This window comes from Caenorhabditis remanei, chromosome X (assembly GCF_010183535.1).
Source record: "Caenorhabditis remanei strain PX506 chromosome X, whole genome shotgun sequence".
NCBI classification, from domain to species: domain Eukaryota; kingdom Metazoa; phylum Nematoda; class Chromadorea; order Rhabditida; family Rhabditidae; genus Caenorhabditis; species Caenorhabditis remanei.
The window spans coordinates 17,179,942-17,197,791 of record NC_071333.1 but is presented as its reverse complement, the minus strand read 5'-3'; the positions used below and the strand labels follow the sequence as shown (position 1 = coordinate 17,197,791).

At 38.1% G+C, this 17,850-nt stretch overlaps 4 protein-coding genes across 4 annotated transcripts; 1 reads left to right on the top strand and 3 right to left on the bottom strand.

The window, feature by feature from the left end:
• Positions 1 to 903: 903 nt before the first annotated feature.
• GCK72_025483 (uncharacterized protein) lies at positions 904 to 1,777 on the bottom strand (the record flags this gene model as incomplete). The annotated part of the gene is made up of 3 exons (XM_003103643.2): positions 904 to 1,114; positions 1,171 to 1,622; positions 1,670 to 1,777. 3 exons carry the CDS (start codon positions 1,775 to 1,777, stop codon positions 904 to 906), a joined length of 771 nt encoding a protein of 256 aa, XP_003103691.1.
• An 8,265-nt stretch (positions 1,778 to 10,042) lies between these two features.
• GCK72_025482 (uncharacterized protein) lies at positions 10,043 to 11,205 on the top strand (the record flags this gene model as incomplete). The annotated part of the gene is made up of 4 exons (XM_053736357.1): positions 10,043 to 10,054; positions 10,486 to 10,830; positions 10,875 to 11,052; positions 11,096 to 11,205. 4 exons carry the CDS (start codon positions 10,043 to 10,045, stop codon positions 11,203 to 11,205), a joined length of 645 nt encoding a protein of 214 aa, XP_053579923.1.
• A 280-nt stretch (positions 11,206 to 11,485) lies between these two features.
• On the bottom strand, positions 11,486 to 12,226 carry GCK72_025481 (uncharacterized protein; the record flags this gene model as incomplete). The annotated part of the gene is made up of 4 exons (XM_003103665.2): positions 11,486 to 11,707; positions 11,760 to 11,948; positions 11,995 to 12,102; positions 12,152 to 12,226. The coding sequence occupies 4 exons, from the start codon at positions 12,224 to 12,226 to the stop codon at positions 11,486 to 11,488; spliced, it is 594 nt and encodes a 197-aa protein (XP_003103713.2).
• A 1,432-nt stretch (positions 12,227 to 13,658) lies between these two features.
• Positions 13,659 to 14,348, bottom strand: GCK72_025480 (uncharacterized protein; the record flags this gene model as incomplete). Its single annotated transcript, XM_003103569.2, has 3 exons — positions 13,659 to 13,704; positions 13,782 to 13,865; positions 14,218 to 14,348. 3 exons carry the CDS (start codon positions 14,346 to 14,348, stop codon positions 13,659 to 13,661), a joined length of 261 nt encoding a protein of 86 aa, XP_003103617.2.
• Between the last annotated feature and the right edge of the window lie 3,502 nt (positions 14,349 to 17,850).

Below are 17,850 nucleotides of genomic sequence, written 5' to 3'. Positions count from 1 at the left end.
GCTAATACATTTTTTTTCTTTAATTTTCTGGAAACCTTTAAGAACAAACAATGAAATTTTTACTGAAATTGATATTCATAGCTATTTCTGCTGATATTTAAATTTTTCGAATATTTTCAAGTACATAACTATCCGAAAACATTCCCGAGTTTTATCTACTACAGAAATCGTAAATCTCATCTATACCATCCTGTGTCCCATTTCCTTATTCCAATCTTACTGAACCCTACATCCAAAACTAAATTGTAGCTAACATCTGTGTGTCAGACATTGAGTTAAAGTTTCATTTCCCAGAAAAAGTGCTGGAAATGTGTGATGTGTTAGGAATGCGCATTTTGTGCCTTTTCAAAACAAAAATCTTAAAATATTCACCTGCTTGTAAGTACTTAGTTCCTTGCACCATTGTTACCAAAATATTCACTTTTTGAAAGTTTAAGAAACAAAAAAGCTGTCCACCATTGTGTAAAGCTGTCCACCATTGTGCAAAACGCGAAAGTGTTTGTCTTCTCTGTCTCAGTGTCCCAGTAAAAAGTATACTGTAGAAAAACAAAGCTTCTTATTGGTCAGCCACCAGTTTTTACAGCTGTTCATTTTTTTTTTTCATAACTTTCAAAACTTCAGTACAACACATTTCGATATAAATAAAAACTTTTTATTATCAGCTTCCCATTTTGTTATCAACAGAAAAAAAAAGATTGGTATACAGAAAGAAGAACTGTTTCAGAATGAACGATACTATGATAAGATCAAGCAGGCATTGTTAAAGTACACGTAAAACCCATGATTATCGGAATATCCGAATGACTGCGAGGAATGTCCGAGAGAGGGTACAAAACGACCGGGTTGGGAGATCGGAGTATATTGGGAGGTGGGAAATTAGGAAAATGGGATTGATTCTTAGAATCAGAATCTGACAGCCATTGGCTGCTCCATCGGAGAAAATGCAAGTGGGTACAGTCCAGCTGGCGGGGAGACTGAAACGGATTCCGGGAGCGTTGGACTCGTTGTTTGGATCTTTCCGATCAAGCTCTGGGTGAGAGCGATGATGGCATCCTGAGATGATACAATCAGGCTGTTGAGTTGAGCTGGATCCATTGTGGATAAGGCGAGCGGACTGAAAATAAGAAAATGAGAATGATGTTATTAAACAGGCTGAGATATGAAACTTACTTTGTAGTTTGTGGGATTTGTGGGATCTGAGCAATCTGTGGGATCTGTTGAATTGGAGCGGCGACTGGCATGGTGAGTTGTGGCATTTGGATTTGGGTGGCTCCAATTTGGGTGCCTCCAAGGGAAGGAAGACGAGATGATCCAGAAGATGGAGATCTAGAAGTGTCGCGTTCCAGAAGTTTCTCCTCAAGAAGCTCGTTTCTTCGGCGGAGCTCCTCCATGCATCTCTGGTTGTCATCGAGTCGAGATTGCATAACACTGATGTATTCAACAGCTCGTTTCAAGATCAAGGCACGGGATGATTTCTCTCCTTCAAGAAGTGGAATGGAGTCCTTGAGGATCACGAAATGATCTTTGATATGATCCCGTCTTCTACGCTCAAGCTCGTTGTGATGGGCACGTCGATCGTCGTCCATTGATGGCGATGCCGATTTCGGGCTGGAGACGTCATCCTGGAAAAGTTGGGTTTAGAAGATTATAAACATTGGCTGCGACTTACATCAGAAGAATCCGAGTGGTGACGTTTACGGTATTGTTTCTGTTGTTCCATTTTCATGGACGCGTTGAGGAAGTACATGTCACCAACGGCAGCGGACATTGTAAGCATGAAAGTCGATTTCTGAAATTAATGAAATTAATGATATTTACTACATATGAAGGCTGAGAAAATGAGGTATAGCCACGTAAGGTATATAAAAGGTAAGATAAACAAAAACAGAAATGATAACATCATGAGCCAAACCAGCTAGTCGAGAAGGTGTCGACAGATGTGGTCTGGTCTGCAATGAGAGGAAGAACAGATCGGAAAAAGGGGCGTCCTGTCTGACGAAGAGGAGGAGTCGACGCGCCGCCCCCCAACACGCGGTCAACGTGTGTTCTTTGCACCTCGCCACCGTGGGTGCTGGATGCCCGCGGCACCGCTCTCTGATATAACGAAGGCTCTGTAGCTCCGCCCATGTTTTGGAGCAGAAAGTTATAGCCTTCCTCCCCTCCCTTTGTGTTTTCCTTTGTCACCAACGCACAAATCATGTGAATCAAATCAGGACTTGTTGAGGGATGGTTGGTGTTGATACTGATGGCATCAGACATGAGAAGAATGAGATGAAGCGAGCGATCCCGGAGTGGGTACAACGAACAATATTCAGAAGATGGATTCGTGGATTCTGAAGATCCTGAGCAAACAAATGATTGGAATCATATATGGCAACACGGGGGTGTGAAAAAAGGGCAAACACTCAAAGAATGCACACAATGTCGAGTTCAATTTCACATTTTAAGGGTGGATGGGTAGGGGTGCAAGTCATTCTCCCCTTCACATGCCGATTTACGTGTTTTGTTCTTTTCTTCTTTTCTTGTCGGTGTCGGAAAACCGAAACTTTGTTTCCTTGACTTCCCTATTCCCGCCTTGACTTGGTGTGCGTGCATCGTGATGTGTGCAACACACAAAGACCTCTGATAGCAACAAGTGAGCTCAAAATTTTAGGGTTACTTCCGAATGATGATGTATGGTGGTGTCAACAGTACCGTACACCTGGTTGTGAATGAACACGGGGAGATGGGGGAAAACTTAGCAAACAAACAACTTGGCGTACTATGACCCCAGACTTGTTAGTTAGTTAGTTACGCTTGTTTTTCTAGCGACGTATCGCAAACAGAACCAAAGAGGCGCGATTTCTGCAACGTGTTTTGTTTATCATATCATTTTGACAGTACTGTAATTATTGTTTTCTATTTTTCCCGACTGATACAGTATCCTTCTAGATTTATTTTGATTTTCGCGAATTCCACGGTCAAATACAACAAAAAATGATCGTACTTTGAAGGAAGGAGAGGTGATTCCGATTCAACACTGAGAACGATCAGATTTCACTTGTCAGAAATCTGTATATGTCTATTGAAGTGTACTGTGAGCGTGGGAGGATAGAACAGAATCCGAACCAATAAGCTTTTTTCAAATTTCCAAAACATGTTCTGCACAAAGTGAGGGTGGATGCATTGTGCTAGTGGAAATACACCAAGCATGCACTAAGCTTCAACAAATCCCTTTGATAATCTGTTAAAAACCAAAACGAGAGCCAATAATCCAAAAAGAAAATGCTTGAAGCTTGTTCGATCTAGTATGTTATCCGAATCATCACTATTAAAGACCTCGTAGTGTGGGTGAGTGGAGGTGGATAAGACATGATGCTAAGCTGTGTGTAAATATAAAAGCTGCTCAAAGATGATAGCATAAATGTGGTGTTTTCATGGAAATTTTCAAGGATTTGAAGCGGATCTGAAATTTTTGAGGAAAATCCTCTTGTTATTTTTTAGTTTTCCAAATAATTCCAAAATCTGCTGGAATCTAGCGACTAGCGGATGAAAATACATATGCTAAATAGTAGTTAAATGAATCAGTTCATAATTTTTCCTGAACAAAATTTAAGGTAGGACATGAATTTAAAAAAAAAGTGTTTTAAAAACCCTAAATTTCCATTGTTGAGGGATTAGATATAATTCCTACTAGATTAATCTTTTGTGTGAAAAAACTTTAAGATCATTCTGATACGCTCACTAATCTTATAATATCTTTTGTTTTTTCTTTTCCAAAAAGTAAGATCTTGATAATTAATTCTACTGGTCAATCATGTAATTCAGATAATCCTCACCCCCCAAGTGAGGGTGGATATCAAATCCTTTTTGCTTTTCCCCTTTTCCGGCGTGAGTGACCAAAGGGCATTTAGCACAACTCTTGTTTCTCTGATCCCTGCTTCCTTAGAATATTGCACCTTGACTCCTATGCACCTACTGAATGCACCGGAAGAAATAGAGTATCTTTAGAAAACCGACCTATCATCAACACTTCACGTGCCGCAATCGTGCCCATCCGAAAATCACAAAACACTCAATTATAAACCTAAAAGAGTGGCGAAAAAGAAGATAAAGACTCGTACAACTTTACGGGGGTGAACAGAGAACAAATTGCGATCGGTCCTCTTTCCGACGTGAGTAAGTGTGACTATAAAGTGTACTAGTGCGGTAGCGGTAGTCAAGGGGTGGTATACCTACAGCGTAGTCTTGGCGGAAAATGCTTCTCGTAAAGTGCAGGAAGTGTGCTGGAAGTGCAAAATCACTGGAACAAGAAAATGTGAATGAAACAAATTTCAGGTGTGCATCAGAATCAGGAAGCAAGCCAAAATATAATATATAAATATATATATATATATACATTTGGTTCTGCATTCAAAATAAAATGATTCACGCTAAAACTATGTATTATTGGAAGTTTTTTCCAATGTACAAAACTTATACAAAGTACAGTTTCTTATCAACTGTAACTTTTTCGTTCTGTTTCCATCAATCAGTCCCAGTATTCTCTTTTCCTTATCTTTTACTAATACCACGTGACTTAAGCATTGCGACTATATGATGATATTGTAGGTTCTCCGATTCTCACTTTCTGAGTACAGAATTTGTGATGCAATCTGAACTAATTCACACCAAAAAATAAACTTTGAAACATGTCTGAGAAGATATGAACTTTGTTTCTTGTCCCTTGGTCACTGATGTGATTTCCATCTCCTACAAGTTTTTGTGCAATTTGATTTGATTTAGCATTGATTCAGTTACTCTTGACACGTTTATTAAGCACATTCTCGGAATATCCCTATTGCGTTTGTGTTGCTCATTGAATTATGATAGTAACCAATATGTATCTACGATCACTTGGACTAGAAGGAGAAAATCGAAAACGTGTTGTCGGCATGATTCAGCCAGTGTCTACAACACACAGATCATTTGTTGATATAGGCACGTTGCATCAGCCAACGAATCGAGTGTAAGTTGAGGGGAGTGCGGGTGTCTGACACGCTTGCAGTATCTGACGAAATCATCCGCAAAAATCATCAGCAGATCACCAGTGTATGAGTGGAGAAAATGGGGGGGGATGAAAAACGACGAGTGTTGATCTATGAAGTTTACAACAAGGCGAGAAGTAAATCGGGGGCACACCCAGGTATCTATAATAGGGGTCTTACTGTAAATGTTTAGTTTCAAAGCAGAATCGTCAGAGTGTCAGTCAGACTTTCCCGCGTTTAAGTTCTGTTGTTGTACCGTACTATGTGTTGCTTCCACCAATTTTTAGATTAAAATCTGTACCTGGGTAGTCACCAAGCGAAAGATCACATGATGATGACTATTCTATTTCAGATTCATCGCAACCTTCACCCGCTTTGCAATGCAAAAAATGCCTCGTTTTTTCCTACCTCCTACTGTCTTTTCGACCCCAAACATACCCCACACAATAAACTTCCTCTCTCGAGAGAAAAAAACGACATCGAGTGTAAAGTCCAAAGTACTGATGCCAGGGACGGATGCGATGCTATGAAAGACACGGAAAAAGACAAAAAGACGTGGGGTACATTTCGGGGGAATCCCTCTTATCTTTAGTAATGTAAAAGAGGTATTACCCTGACGTCAAAGTACCCGTGTGGAAATCGAGAAAGGAAAACCCTCGGCGTGGTCTGACTGATGCAATATCATGAAAAATGGAAGACAGTCATGGAAATGCCCTTTTTGAATATATGTACATGCATATGCAAAACTCGTGATTGTTACGGAAACTTGATTTCAGACCAAGCCTCTTAGTACGGTTATCGGGAGAATGCGTGCATACTAACTATACGGACACATAGAACATACAAAAATGAATGAGCACTTATTATTTCACGGAGTCTGGAAAAAGACTGTTGGGGAGAGTGAAACACGGTTGTGCTTTGGTGTGAAGTCTGAAAATGGAATGAGTGCATTAAGATAAAAAGAACTATGAAGTTTGTCGTATGATTCACACTATTCGGCTATTGTCGGAAGATCACTAATCACTTTTTGATACTTTCCAATTGACCGGGAATCGGGATCTGCAGAAAAGGGACTGATAGATTTTCAAAAGAAAGGGAATGATAGATTTTCAACATTACCTGTAAACAGAGGCGGTTCAGCTCGCTCTCCTGAACGTTTGTGAAGTACATTGAGTACAACCTGTTTTCATACTACCGTAATCACTTCAAACTAAAGTTTGAAACCAAAAAAAAACAGTGACTTCATCATTTTCTCACATCTGATGACATCCTAAGCGCGGAAGTTCCAAAACTATACGACCCGCTTGAAGTGCGGAAGTTCCGAGACTTTACGATTCCTCAGAGAAAATGAAAAGAAAATGATGAAATCGACTATGGGTGTATTCTTTGTTGAGGGAAGTCGAATTCGTACTATGATGCAGGGTGGCGAAGTCATTAAAATCATCGAAACCATCAAAATCATCAGAATCATTGACGGCTTCATTATGACAGTTAGACAGGGGGACGGACTGATGTGACCAATACAATCATGGTCGCTTTGATCTATTGACCAGTCACAATAGTTCTTGTGACGTATTTAAGAATGCGTTCCCGGAAAATGGTTCAATGTACCCTTATGGGGTTGTTCATGACATGTAAATGTGTATTTTAATACATTTGTGCCTTATTCACGCCCGTCGAGAAACTATTTTTTACAAATCTCTGTTTGGCGTTGGTCTACCTGCATTTTTCCATAAAAGAAAACCGGTGCTCCTATTGAGATCATGTTTGATACATATTGATGATATTAACAGTACACTCATCAGGTTCAAATTCCAGTCACAACCTTCTTCTGCGATCAAATTTTTATCAAGCATCTCATTCAATGCATTTCATATTTGCTCAAGTTTTATTTATAACTGATGTGAGTTATATCGAAATACGGAATACGAGTGCTACTATTTGTACAACTACAGTTGTTCCGAATGAACCCCACGCTGTCAACACGTTGCGACCACCAATGTTGCCTCGGTCCAAACTGTTCAATGATTCACCCTCTCTGGTTTCCATTCACTTTTCATTTCTCGCCCAGAGCGGGGGGAAACATACAATCAGCGGCACTATTGGCGAGTGCACGTTGATCGGGACACGTGACGGAAACGATGGGTATGCGATTCACGTGCGAATGACTTTTTGGCAGCGTTTGCACTTTTCTTTCTTCCAGCGGAAAACTCTTTTGAAATCATTCTATTTTTTTTTTTGAGAGATGTGAGATATTTTGAGTGTGCTTTGTTTCTCTGGTGTGCACATGAGGGTTTCTGATGCAATTTTGATGGGTATTTCCCCCATCTTCAAAGAGGAAAAGGAGGTCAGGGTACATGACGACCTCCCAAACTGAACGTAGGCGGCAGCTACGTGCATGTAGTCTAGGGGGCAATGTTTTTGAAGGAGAATACAAATATGGAGCTTGTACCGTACAGTGAAGGGTGTAAAGAACAATGCAACTTGGAATAGAAGGAGCAGACTGAAAATGACTTAAATCAGAATTTTTGTGCCCTCAAAATGTGTTCTTACACTCATAGCAGGAACAAATCACACCTATGCTACGAAATTTTGAAATTTTTGAATTTTTTCCAAAAATGTCTAACTTTTGATTATACTTATGAATTCAATCAAAAACGAGTTAGGCATCAAGAAGTTGGATTTTTTTGATGTAAAATGTCTAAAAATCCAAAAAAATGGTGAAAAAATAGGTATATTTCTTGAAGCCGGACCTGGCCGAAATTCGACAAATTTGCTCTACAGTACCTAGAAGTGTCAAACTAATTTTAGGAAGTTTCATTAAAACAAGGAACAAAGTTTGCACTGTTTCTGTTCTAAACACTTATCACCAAATTACAGACATCGAGTACTCATTCTATTTTTAGGAACATATCAAAACTGTTTCGCACATGACGTTACTTTACATATTTTCAATTTTAGATCATTTGCAGAACGCCATCATTTCTAATTGGATATGATTGCAGTCATCCCTCTCCACGGAGAAGTAGAAGAATCACCGAAGAAATGTCCAATGATGCACTGTTCCATCAAATTGGCACGTAGAAAAGCCCCTCTGATTCACGTGTTACCGTAGTACCCGGTTCATCGTTCTTTGTGGTAAACACGTCAATGAAGAGAGTATACTCCTCTTCTTCCTCAACCCTTAAAACCCACACAGCGTGTAATGAACGCGTTAGCTTGCATCATTCTCGCTCATTTTCCGAGATCTGCACGCAGCCCGAGGCTCCGCCTTGATAGGATACTGTAACTACACTGTGTTTCTCTAAAAACTTAATTGGAATAAGAAAGTGCAATGTCAGTTCTGTCTGTTCTTTTTCATTGAAAACATAATTGGAAAATGATGGCGAGACGAACGATTGGCCACAATTTGTTGAATAGTGCGAAAATTAAAGAATTATAAAACGTTTTCAGAAAGTGCACAAAAGAAACGATCACAATATGATTTTTTTTAAAAGGAAAAACTGTCATAGAAGTGAAGACTGAAAATGGGAGAACAGGGAACCAATATTGTTCCGACACACTTTTGGACAGAAAGTACCTTCAAACTTTCCATCTGTTCTTATTACGTATAAAGAGGAAATTATGTTACCCACACATTTTTCTACATTACTATTTTTCCAAGTCAGGAAATTAGAAAATACACTGAACATGTTTCATTAACAGAGAAATAAGAAAAGCATGAGCATAAAAGCTGGTATCTGTTGGTGCTTTTCATCAGTTTTACATGTCTTCAGATTATCTTCTCTGGGTTACTGTATCTCGCGTTACCGCCGTTGTGGGATTCTTTGCTTCAATATTTTTTGGTCTTACTCAGATTTTACTAAACACGTTTGTGGTGAAACGGGTGAATAAAACATATACAGTAGCGAGCATAAGTGAGCACCCCTTCATACTTTTATGTGTAACTCTGCTGAATCGTGTCCGTTTTGCATAAACTTTTTTTTGAAAAAAAGCCAAAGTATTCAGCAATAAGAAAATATGTGTTTTGAAAAATTCCAATCACTGATTTTTTCGATAATCGATTTTTCCTAATCTTGATTTGAAAATTCGAAAAAAAAACTTTTTATTTTTCTCTTGGAGATATTGAATTTTTTGTTTCAAAATGTTGGAAACAGTCTGAATAAACAAAAAATTGTGTTGAATTAGCTTCTCAACTAGTAAGTATCGTGCTAAAGCTCCAGAAGTCAAAAGTAGTGCCCTCGGGGAAACCATCATAACTCATCAAAAAATTCTTCAAATTTTTTGAAACATGTATCAAAATACGTGTCTTGAGTTTTTCTACAAACCAACATTAAAAAATTACAATTTTAGAAAAAATAATTTTTCTAATTTTTTTCACTCAAAAATTATTTTATTCTCATTTTTTCTCAATTTCCGTAATTTTTTGGCTATAAAACGTACATACCTTTCCAAAACTGTATGCAAAGTGCGTTATCACAAATAACAAAACACGTGTATGTATTCCTTGTTCGTGTTATAGCCAAAAAACTACGGAAATTGAGAAAAAATGAGAATAAAATAATTTTTGAGTGAAAAAAATTTGAAAAATTATTTTTTCTAAAATTGTAACTTTTTAATGTTGGTTTGTAGAAAAACTCAAGACACGTATTTTGATACATGTTTCAAAAAATTTGGAGAATTTTTTGATGAGTTATGATGGTTTCCCCGAGGGCATTACTTTTGACTTCTGGAGCTTTAGCACGATACTTAGGAGTTGAGAAGCTAATTCAACACAATTTTTTGTTTATTCAGACTGTTTCCAACATTTTGAAACAAAAAATTCAATATCTCCAAGAGAAAAATAAAAAGTTTTTTTTCGAATTTTCAAATCAAGATTAGGAAAAATCGATTATCGAAAAAATCAGTGATTGAAATTTTTCAAAAAACATATTTTCTTATTGATGAATACTTTGGCTTTTTTTCAAAAAAAAGTTTATGCAAAGCGGACACGATTCAGCAGAGTTACACATAAAAGTATGAAGGGGTGCTCACTTATGCTCGCTACTGTAAGTACTTTATGAATGTATTCACATGCCAGGGAATGGTCTTTGCGACGCTGGAAATTGCTACAGTACCTGTAGAGCGATGTGTAGTAATGAATTTCTGGAAATGTATTGTTTTCAGAATGTGCTGTCTTACAATGCGGGATATATGTTTTTCCTACTGGATAATTCATTTGGGCTGGCCAAAAGTGTTTTGAAAAAACTTCTAGGTGATAAAACACTCTTAAAAATCTTTTCAGAGAGTAATCCTAACGTTTCAGCCATATATTCTGGTATTCTGTGCTCTACTATGTCAATGTTAGCAGTGCAGCTTATATCGTTATTGGGCTGTTTTTGAGTAAAACTCTTTCATTTATAATGTCACCCAACATTTTGTTTTTAGCACTACAAAGATGAAGTACTTCGAAGGCTGGAAAATTATTTTCTGGTTTCAGTACAGTGCTATACTTGGTTCCCTTTGGATCTCTGGCCTTGTTTTCTACGCAGATCCAGCAGAAGACTCAATTCAATACTTTCGAGAAGAAATTAGTGTCAGATATAAAAGAAATATCGAAGAGCTACCGTCACTCATCATGATGCCATATCATCCAGTAGATGGTTCTATCAGGTGGAGTGCATGGGGTCTCACCTTCATTCAAACTATAATATCAAGTGTGCAGTATGGTGTTATGATATTTTGTGGGTGGTCTATGTATACGAAAATGGATCAGACCATCAAAACAATGTCTAAAAACGCAAAACAATTGCATCAGCAACTATTCAAAGTGTTGGTGATTCAGGTATTCCCTAAATGTTTCCCTGCATTTAAAATTTGATTTTTTAGCTAGCTGCGCCAACAATATTCCTACTCACTCCTCTATCCTTCATCATCTACCTTCCATTTTTCGATCTTGAGTTGAGTATCCCTACTGGTTCGCTGTTGTGCAGTTTTACTATCTACGTTGCCATCGACTCAATTATTGTGATGACAGTGGTGACCGAATACAGAAAGTCTACTAGAAGTGAGAAAATATTTATATGACTTGGAAAGTGAACTTTTTCTAGAATTGCTGCTGGATTCACTCATTAAACTGCAAAAGTGGTTGACTAGTGACAATGGCGAAAATGCACCAAAAACGACAACTTTTCGAATGGAGCAGCTAGATAAAATTTAAATTTGGCAAATTCTTTTGACTAATAAAAATCAAATACTCTTGAACCCGGTACTATCAGGCAAAGGTCATTTCCGTCGTTACAAAGTCGAATGTTTCTGAGAACGCTATCAGCAAATTCTGCACATTTTTCAGTCAGGTTGCTCTTATCAATCACATCATGCACTCTGACAAAATTAAGAAGTTTTAAAAGATACAGAAAACTTGGAACAATGTATTGTAATCAAGCATAATGCACAGAAAAAAATAAATTAAGAAAATAAATTAACAAAAACAAATAGTCTTACAATCCAATAGATCTTGCTGCATATTGGTGAGTAGGGTGCATTTGAGAACCGAGGGCAGATTTCATATCGGCAAGACGGAGTTTCTTCCAATCTGGGTTGGTTCCGAATGCTTGAGCAAGACGAGCAATTTGGACTAAGGATTCAGGAGAGATTCGGAGATGATCAATCGTGACTGAACGACCGTCAGAGGAGCATGGTGGCACATCGCGCGCGGAGAGCTGAAAAAGAAATAAATCAATTATTTTTTCGGTTTTTTGATATCCAACTTACCGGGTTAGAGTATCCAATACTTCCCGTTCCAGTCTGCAGACTTCTAGCCAACATTTGGAAATCTGGGTCGCTGAACAGTGTCTGAGCAGTTTGCTTCATTTCTAACGGCATTTGCGATAAAGTTTGGTCTGGAGTCGGAGTTGCTGCTGGGGTGGGTTGGGTAGCCGGATATTGTGACAGTTGTGGACTCTTAACATTTTTAGAGTAGAAATCACAAAGTTATAAAAACACTCACATTCTGTTGTGGACCATAGACATAACCGTGGTGGGCAGTAAGTTGGGGAATCGATTGAGCTGGTTTGACCTCCTGTTGGGCAGGATATTGTTGAGCGGTCTGGGGATACTGGAAAAGGAAAAATTGAACAAGAAAGAAACTTGAGAGTACTGCATACCTGTTGTAGCTGAGTGACTGGGAATGCGTGGATCGATACTAAAAGCAATGCTGCAGAAACTCCAAACTTGAGCATTTTCGTCTGAAAATTACTCTAATATTACTCTCAAATTTGAAACTTGCTGTGAAGAGCTTACCGTTTTTAAAAGTCCAAAATCTCCGAGACAGTTCAACTGTTCGTTGCAAGAATGTGTTGCTCTCGCCAGCTGTACCGGCCGCTTTTATATTCTCACCTGCATGATGAGAGACTTCCTGTTAACACAAACGGACGCATGTGATGATTGTTGTTTGGTAAGCAATGGTCAGAAGATTATTGTCTTAAGTCGATTAACAGAAAACCGAACAAGCCCCGCAAGTTGTGTACAGGAGCCATCGTCTGTCGGGAAAGAGAAAAAAAATGCAGCAGAAGGTTTGAGTGAATTAGGAAGGAAAAAACTTGAGCAGGTGATCTTCCCATTTTTCCATGATTTATATGAATGTAGTTTCATTCCGTTCACAAAGACGCTCGTCATGCAGGTTTTCTGGTTGGGATACGGTTTTCTGACATTTCTGCCAAATTTTCGTTTGCAGTCATGCTCCATTAAAATCTGCAAGTGAGTATTTGATTAAATTCAAAATTGTCACTGGCCGGGCCTAGCCGAAATTTGAGAGTTTCTTGGCCCGGCCCGTCGGCCCGAGGTTTGAAATTCAAAAATTGTTTGAATTAAATTTTGAACGAACTGTTGAAAGGTTTTGAATTTTTCCGAGAATGTCCAATTGTTTACTGTACATCAGAATTCACATAGAAGTTAGATATGCATCAAGAATAGAATTTTTTTGGTGTAAAATTCGTTGAAAACTCCAAAGTTTGGTAAAACCTACGTACCTTTTCCTGAAGTCGGGCCGAGCCGGGCAGGGTCTTGAAAATTTTCTAACGGGCCAGCCGGACCGAAAATTTGCAAGTATGCACTGCTGCCAATTAGTCATGTTCCAATAAATTCTGCAAGTGAGCATTTGAGCATTACTAAATTTTGTCACCGGCTCTTGTACAAAATGCTTTTAGGCTCATTTGTACCAATTGAGATCACTGCATTCACTGAAATCACCATCACTCGATTATCGGTAAGAAAAACGATTTTATTTTGACACTTTCAGAGAGATAACAAATCATGAGGGCACAGAACTAGAATCTACTAAAACCAGTATGCAAGTTTATATGTCAATGTGGACAACAAATTGAGAAATCGGGGGAACGGGAAAGGTAGGGACGACACGTGCTTTTTTGTCTGCATTTTTAATTTGGAACTAGAACTGAACATTTGGGAAAAAAAAACCGAAAAAAAAGTCTACCAGATTAAAAGAGACGACTACCAGAAGGTTTTTGGTGGGAAGATGGGAAAAATAGACAAGAATAAGGGAGAGAGAGAGGCACACGAATCATAATTAAATGTTTTTTTTGGAGATCTTGATTAAATTATGAAAACAACAATTTTGCGCGAGATTTTACTGGGCAGTGTGGATCGGGAGGACTAACATTTCTTTTTTGCAGCGGGCTCATCTGGCTCGGAGGAATTGCTGAAAGCATGTTTCATGAATTTTTGAATAAGATACCGTCTGAGTGTTAGTACGAAAAACTTTATTTTGGAACTCACTTTTCTTTCTTCTCATCGTCTTTGTGAGTATTCTTATTTTTGTCTCGTTTTTTCATGGTCGGTGTTGCTAATTGGGTGGAGAGCCTGAAAATAGTGAAATGTAATTATATTTTTCGAACTGAAATGTCATAACGCCACGTTTTTATTATTCCATCTGTCATATCCGGATGTTTTTTTTTTCTAAAACCTTATAATTCTTTAAGAAAACGTATGTAATCCCAAAAAAGAAAGCGTCGCCACTTTGTAGCGGAAATTGAAACCCTCGAAACCGCTACATTTTGTTGTCACTTTCTCTTCCGGTTGGCACAAAATGACAAAATCCAATTGCTTTCTTTTTCTCAGAAAGACCAATATGTCATATATTAAAAAACGAGGAATGACATATCGAGGAACTAATTCTTGATTCCTGAAAACCGAAAAACAGACAAATACTCACATTGGGCCTGTGTAGGTCGCTGGAACTTTCAGATCAGCAGGGGTGTCCAAATTCGATACAAAAGGGTCGATATCCATTTCGATGACCGCTTTTTCACCAAACATTATGCTGCGCCGTTGTGAGCTATTCATGGTGTATGGGCTCTTTTACTGGAAGAAAACGACGAAAAAACATGTGAAATGAGAATGAATATGTACGTAGATGGGAGGGAGTTTAGAAAAAAGAAAGTTGTTTCTTGAAAAGAAGGACGGATGAATATAAGCGGAATGTAAACGAAGAAAAGAAACGGGAAAAGAGGGGGAGTAAAAAAAGGAAGGAAAGTAAGAAGAAAAAACGAAAAAGAAAGGAAAAAGGCATTGAAAAATTCATGTGGTGAAGTGAAAATGAACGCAGAAATGGATTCTGTTAAGTTGGAGTCAACACGACAAACAAAAGAGGTCGCTTTGTTCAAGTTCATCACAAAAATCCTCAAAAACGAAATATGAATGACAGTATTCAAAATTTCATGTATCTTATCTTATTCCCAGTTTTTTATCGAAAAAGAAAGTTGGGAAAAAAAGGAAGAAGAAGAATGCATAAAACTAAACTCAAAGATCGGAAGCCCACTTTTCGTTGCATTTTTCCATACAACTTAAAAACAACTCTGATAATCGGTCCCCCCGACTAGAAGCAATACACGAAAACAGACAAACTCATGTTTTCTTCTTCATTTTCTTTTTTGGACATGAAATTATGGGCCAATCATTGCTTTACTGCGTTGCGGGATAAGAAGATTTGAGAAAATTGATATTCAGCAAAAGAAGAAAAAGCTATAAATGTCAAAAGCTTCCGACGATTACTTAAAGATGATCGATATGTTATTTCTATATTTCCAAGGAGGTCATAGAACGTGAGCAACATTTTGGATAGGAAAAAAGAAAAAGAAAAAAGAAACTGAAGAGCCCGCTGGTAAGAGCTAGAAAATTAAAAAGGAGGCTATTTTGTCGGCTTCAATAGGTTTGTTTATATTTATCTAATTGCATTATTTATCCTTACTATGTTTTTATTGTGTTTTGTGTAGAAAGAAGAGAATAGAACGATATTAGATTGATTGACTTCTATGGAATTGTGAGATACAGTGCGTGCAATAAGGATAGGACCACCCCCCATTTTGGGTGTTCCGAGAAAAGTAAAAATGATATGAAAAATCTGTGACTGCCATTCGATTCAGAATACAAAAAAACCCCAGGAGCCAAATTTTCATGTCTCTAGCACTTTCCGTACTCAAGTACCACTTAAAAAAACAACGAAATAAATTAAAATATGAGCACTGTGCCCAAAAAAAATTGAAAAAATGCACCACTTCATCGAAAATGGCTGGTGGTCCTTTCTTTATTGCACGCCTGCAAAAGCGACTTCTGGATGGTACTTGAGTACGGAAAGTGCTAGAGACATGAAAATTTGGCTCCTGGGGTTTTTTTGTATTCTGAATCGAATGGCAGTCACAGATTTTTCATATCATTTTTACTTTTCTCGGAACACCCAAAATGGGGGGTGGTCCTATCCTTATTGCACGCACTGTATATACGGAAAACTAGGAGAAAACACGGATAAGACACCGCACCGTAGTGAAATGAAACCAGGAAGGATCAGTGAAACTGTGAAAACGAAACGAATGTGATGGAATGGAATGGAATGAGATGTGATGAGATGAGAGAGAAGAGAGAAGAGATGAAATAGGAGACCATCGAAATGACTGTTCATTCAAAGAACACAAATCAATAACGCTAATTAATGTGTGTCTCACATGTCATCTTTTTTTTGGTTACGTTTCGCAACAATACCTTTGACCTTGCAACACACGAAGTGTTTTCGTTTTCAAAACCAAGCTCGATCGGTCAACAAACAATCCATTGAGGCCCGCCACAGTGTGAAAGTATACAAAAATAGATACACGCACCAAGAGTATACAAAACTGATCTGTTGTTCTTCAATTTTTTTCTCGTTTTTCTAACGTTTCCTTTCAAACAGAACTGTATACATAGAAACTATCTAAAATTGATCTGAAGTCATGTGACTCGTCGGGAATAGCTTAAGTCAGAAGCAGAAAACACTGGCGGCTCCTCTCTTCGGTCGAGGTATTTTGCACATGAACAGCATAAAAAGAGCAATATAGGGGTGGTTTTTTGACGACAAGAAGACTATGATGCTGACGGTGACGGCGACGGGGGCAAAACGAGCGCTGAAGAGGAAGCGAATAACCCGACAAATAACGGAAAAAAGAGTAGAGCGGATAGGATACGCAAGAAAGAATGAATTGGAGGAATGGAATTGGCTTTGTGATTTTTTTTGGGGGAAAATGATGGTGTAATTTTATTAGCGTTGAGGGAAGGTGTGCTGATGACAAAACCAATAGTAATGGTGCAGGATGGTTGAAGAAGTAGATAGAGAGGGGTGGAAAAGAAAAGAAAAAGTGCATGATTTGAATCGGACAATGAAATTTATTAGAGAGTTGAAGAGAAGTGAGAATAGTTAATCACCTTTTTTCATAATTGCAACCGGCCGGGCCGGGCCGGCCATAAGGAAATTTTCACGGCACGGTTAAAAATTTGAATTAAATTTTGAACAAAAATTTGAATTTTTTGTGCGATATGGTGCGATGAAAAATTTCCCGATAACGTCGAATTTTTGACTATACTTTAGAATTCAATCAAAAGCAAGTTATGCATCAAGAAATTAGAGTTTTTCACTGAAAATTTTCTTTAAAACTCACAAAATTTGGAAAAAAATTCGGTAACTTGTCTTGAAAGCGGGCCGAAAATTTGCAAGTATGCCTTTTTAGCGGGTTAGGATTTTGTGATTTGAAAAGGTTTTGTAATCTTTCATCATGAATTGTAAAAGTGTCTCCACTTCTCATAAAAAGAGCAAAAATGTTTGAACATTAAGCATCACTACTTGCGTTTGCTCAATTTCTCGAAGCTATCTCGAAGCTATCGGACAAGAAAATGACAATTAAATGGAGCGGCTATTCATAATGATGAGAAGAGGACAACAAAAAGAGAAAACCGAATAGAAAAAAATGGGGGGAATAAACGAGGGAGGTGGGACGACGACGGACATGTGGCTGTTTGTATTTGTATTCTAATCAAAATGCTTGCCTGGTTTTCGATCGAAGTTGAGGAGCGACAAAAGTGAAAATGAAAAAGACATGGAGAAAAAAGAAAAAAAACGTAGGGTAGGAGAAAGGTGAACAATAACTAAACACATCAATCGAGACTGTGTGCGTGAGTAGGTCGATATTGATATCAAAATACCAATAATCGTTAGTTCGTTACACATTTTTTCTTAGTCTATTTTTTGTCTCTTTCTTTTCGATACAATAAAATGAATTTCCCGGTACAGCGTGACTCGCGTTTGATGATATCTTATCAGCTGGTCAGGTATAAAACAAAAATCACAAAAAATCGGGTGTTACAGTTTTCTGGTTTTTCTTTTTCTTCCTTAGGCTTATGAGACATTTCTCGGATCGAGAATCGCATCTCCGTAGTGTCGGTTAATACGCACCGAGTGTCTTTGAGTGTGCTGGCGCGATAAATGAAAGTTCGTCTCGACGGCGAGAGCTTGAAAAAACGGAACGACGTAGTTTTGTGGCGA